The 1,855-nt window shown below is 71.0% G+C and overlaps 1 protein-coding gene across 1 annotated transcript; it reads left to right on the top strand.

Moving 5' to 3' along the window:
- Positions 1–1,831, top strand: CHLNCDRAFT_29050 (hypothetical protein; the record flags this gene model as incomplete). Its single annotated transcript, XM_005842565.1, has 6 exons — positions 1–217; positions 494–601; positions 797–885; positions 1,111–1,174; positions 1,374–1,501; positions 1,742–1,831. Coding segments are annotated over 6 exons (696 nt in total), but the record flags the coding sequence as incomplete, so codon positions are not given.
- Between the last annotated feature and the right edge of the window lie 24 nt (positions 1,832–1,855).

The following is a 1,855-nucleotide window of genomic DNA, read 5'->3' on the forward strand; positions in this document are numbered from 1 at the left end:
ATCAACCTGCGCCCGCTGGACGCCACCACCGTCACCATTTCAGTGGACGAGACCACCACCCTGGCCGACGTCGACCACCTGCTGGCGGTGCTCAACGGCGGCAAGACTCCCGGATTCAGCGCAGAGGGGCTGGCGCCGGGCGTGGCGGCCGGCGTGCCCGGCTTTGAGCGCTCCTCGCCCTTCCTCACACATCCCGTCTTCAACTCCTACCACACCGGTGAGCCGCCCGGCTGTGTGTTTTTGCCTGCGTCGGTGGGTGGGCGGGGAAGGGGAAGGGGCTGAGTAGAGGGGAACGGCTGCGCCTGGGTGGGGCGCTGCCGCCAGTCTGCAAGCCGCACATGCGACTGTCGCCTGCGATCAGTGGGGCGTGGCGCCTCCCCGCTGCCCCACCGTGTCGCCCGGTGCAATGCCCGCCCGCACCCCACCGCCGCACCCTCACCGGCCGCCGCCCCGGTGCCCCCCCTGCCCGCCTGTGGATACCCCCTGCTTGCAGAGCACGAGCTGCTGCGCTACCTGAAGCGCCTGGAGAACAAAGACCTGTCTCTGTGCCACTCCATGATCGCCCTCGGCTCATGCACCATGAAGCTTAATGCCACCTCGGGTGCGTGGGGCGGGGTGGGGGGGACGCCGCCATGGCAAAGCTGTGGCTGGCCCGGCAGCCTGCCAGGAAGGGCCCGCACCATTCCGCAGCAGGCAGGCAGCACCATTGGCTTTCAGGTACACTTGGTGCTCACTGCTCAGCGTGCAACCCCCGGTTTTGCCCCCCACCCGCTGCCTGCCCTGCCCTCCCCCGCAGAGATGATCCCCATCACCTGGCCCGAGCTGGCCAACATCCACCCCTTTGCGCCCATGGACCAGGTGCAAGGCTACCAGGAGATGTTCAACGTGAGCAGGGGGGTGGGGCAGGGGCAGGGGTGGGGCCCGGGTACCGCAGGCGCGGCGCTGCTGTTTGTGGCGTCGGCATCACGGGTGGCAGGGCGGGTGGCGGGGAGGCGTGGAGGTGGCGAGCGCGGCCGGCGGCAGTGCGCCTGGGCGCTCGCGCTGGGCTCCCCTGCTGCCCCGCCTCACGCCCTCTGGCTCGCCGCCGCCGCCCGCGTGTGCTGCGTGCAGGATCTGGCACAGCAGCTGGCCACCATCACCGGCTTTGACGCCGTCAGCCTGCAGCCCAACTCAGGTACGCCTGCGGCAGCCGGCTTGATCCCGGCCGTGGATGCCGGGCACCCGCCACACCAGGCAGCGCGTCAGCCGCGCCGGTGGTGGTGCTCTGCGGCTGATGCGGCCCCCGCTGCCTGCTGGCAGGTGGTGGTGCCCTGTCGCCGACGTGTCCCCCGCTGCCTGCTCCGCTCCCTTTCCCCTGCCCTGCCCTCCCGCAGGCGCCAGCGGCGAGTATGCGGGCCTGATGGCCATCCGCGCCTACCACCAGTCCCGCGGGGACCACCACCGCGACGTGTGCATCATTCCCGTGTCGGCCCACGGCACCAACCCGGCCTCAGCTGTGATGGTGAGAGAGCGGGGGAGGAGGGGGCGCGCTTGGCGGCAGCTGGCCGGGCGTGGGCTGCTGGGCTGGGCTGGGCTGGGGCTGGCTGGGCTGGGCCCGGCAGGGGACGAGCTGGTGGAGATGCTTGGCAACGGGTGTCACGACAGCATGCTGCCTGGTTGTTTCTTCTTCCCTGCTGCCGCATCCAGCGAGCCGTGCTGCGGCCTGCCCCTGGCCCCCCTCCCCCACCTCCCCCCCTTCCAGGCGGGCATGACCATCGTTCCTGTGGGCGTGGATGCCAAGGGCAACATCAACATCGCCGAGCTGAAGCAAAAGGCGGAGCAGCACAAGTGAGGGGGGCGGCCGGCGCTGGCCTCC

Source organism: Chlorella variabilis (assembly GCF_000147415.1).
Source record: "Chlorella variabilis unplaced genomic scaffold CHLNCscaffold_343, whole genome shotgun sequence".
NCBI classification, from domain to species: domain Eukaryota; kingdom Viridiplantae; phylum Chlorophyta; class Trebouxiophyceae; order Chlorellales; family Chlorellaceae; genus Chlorella; species Chlorella variabilis.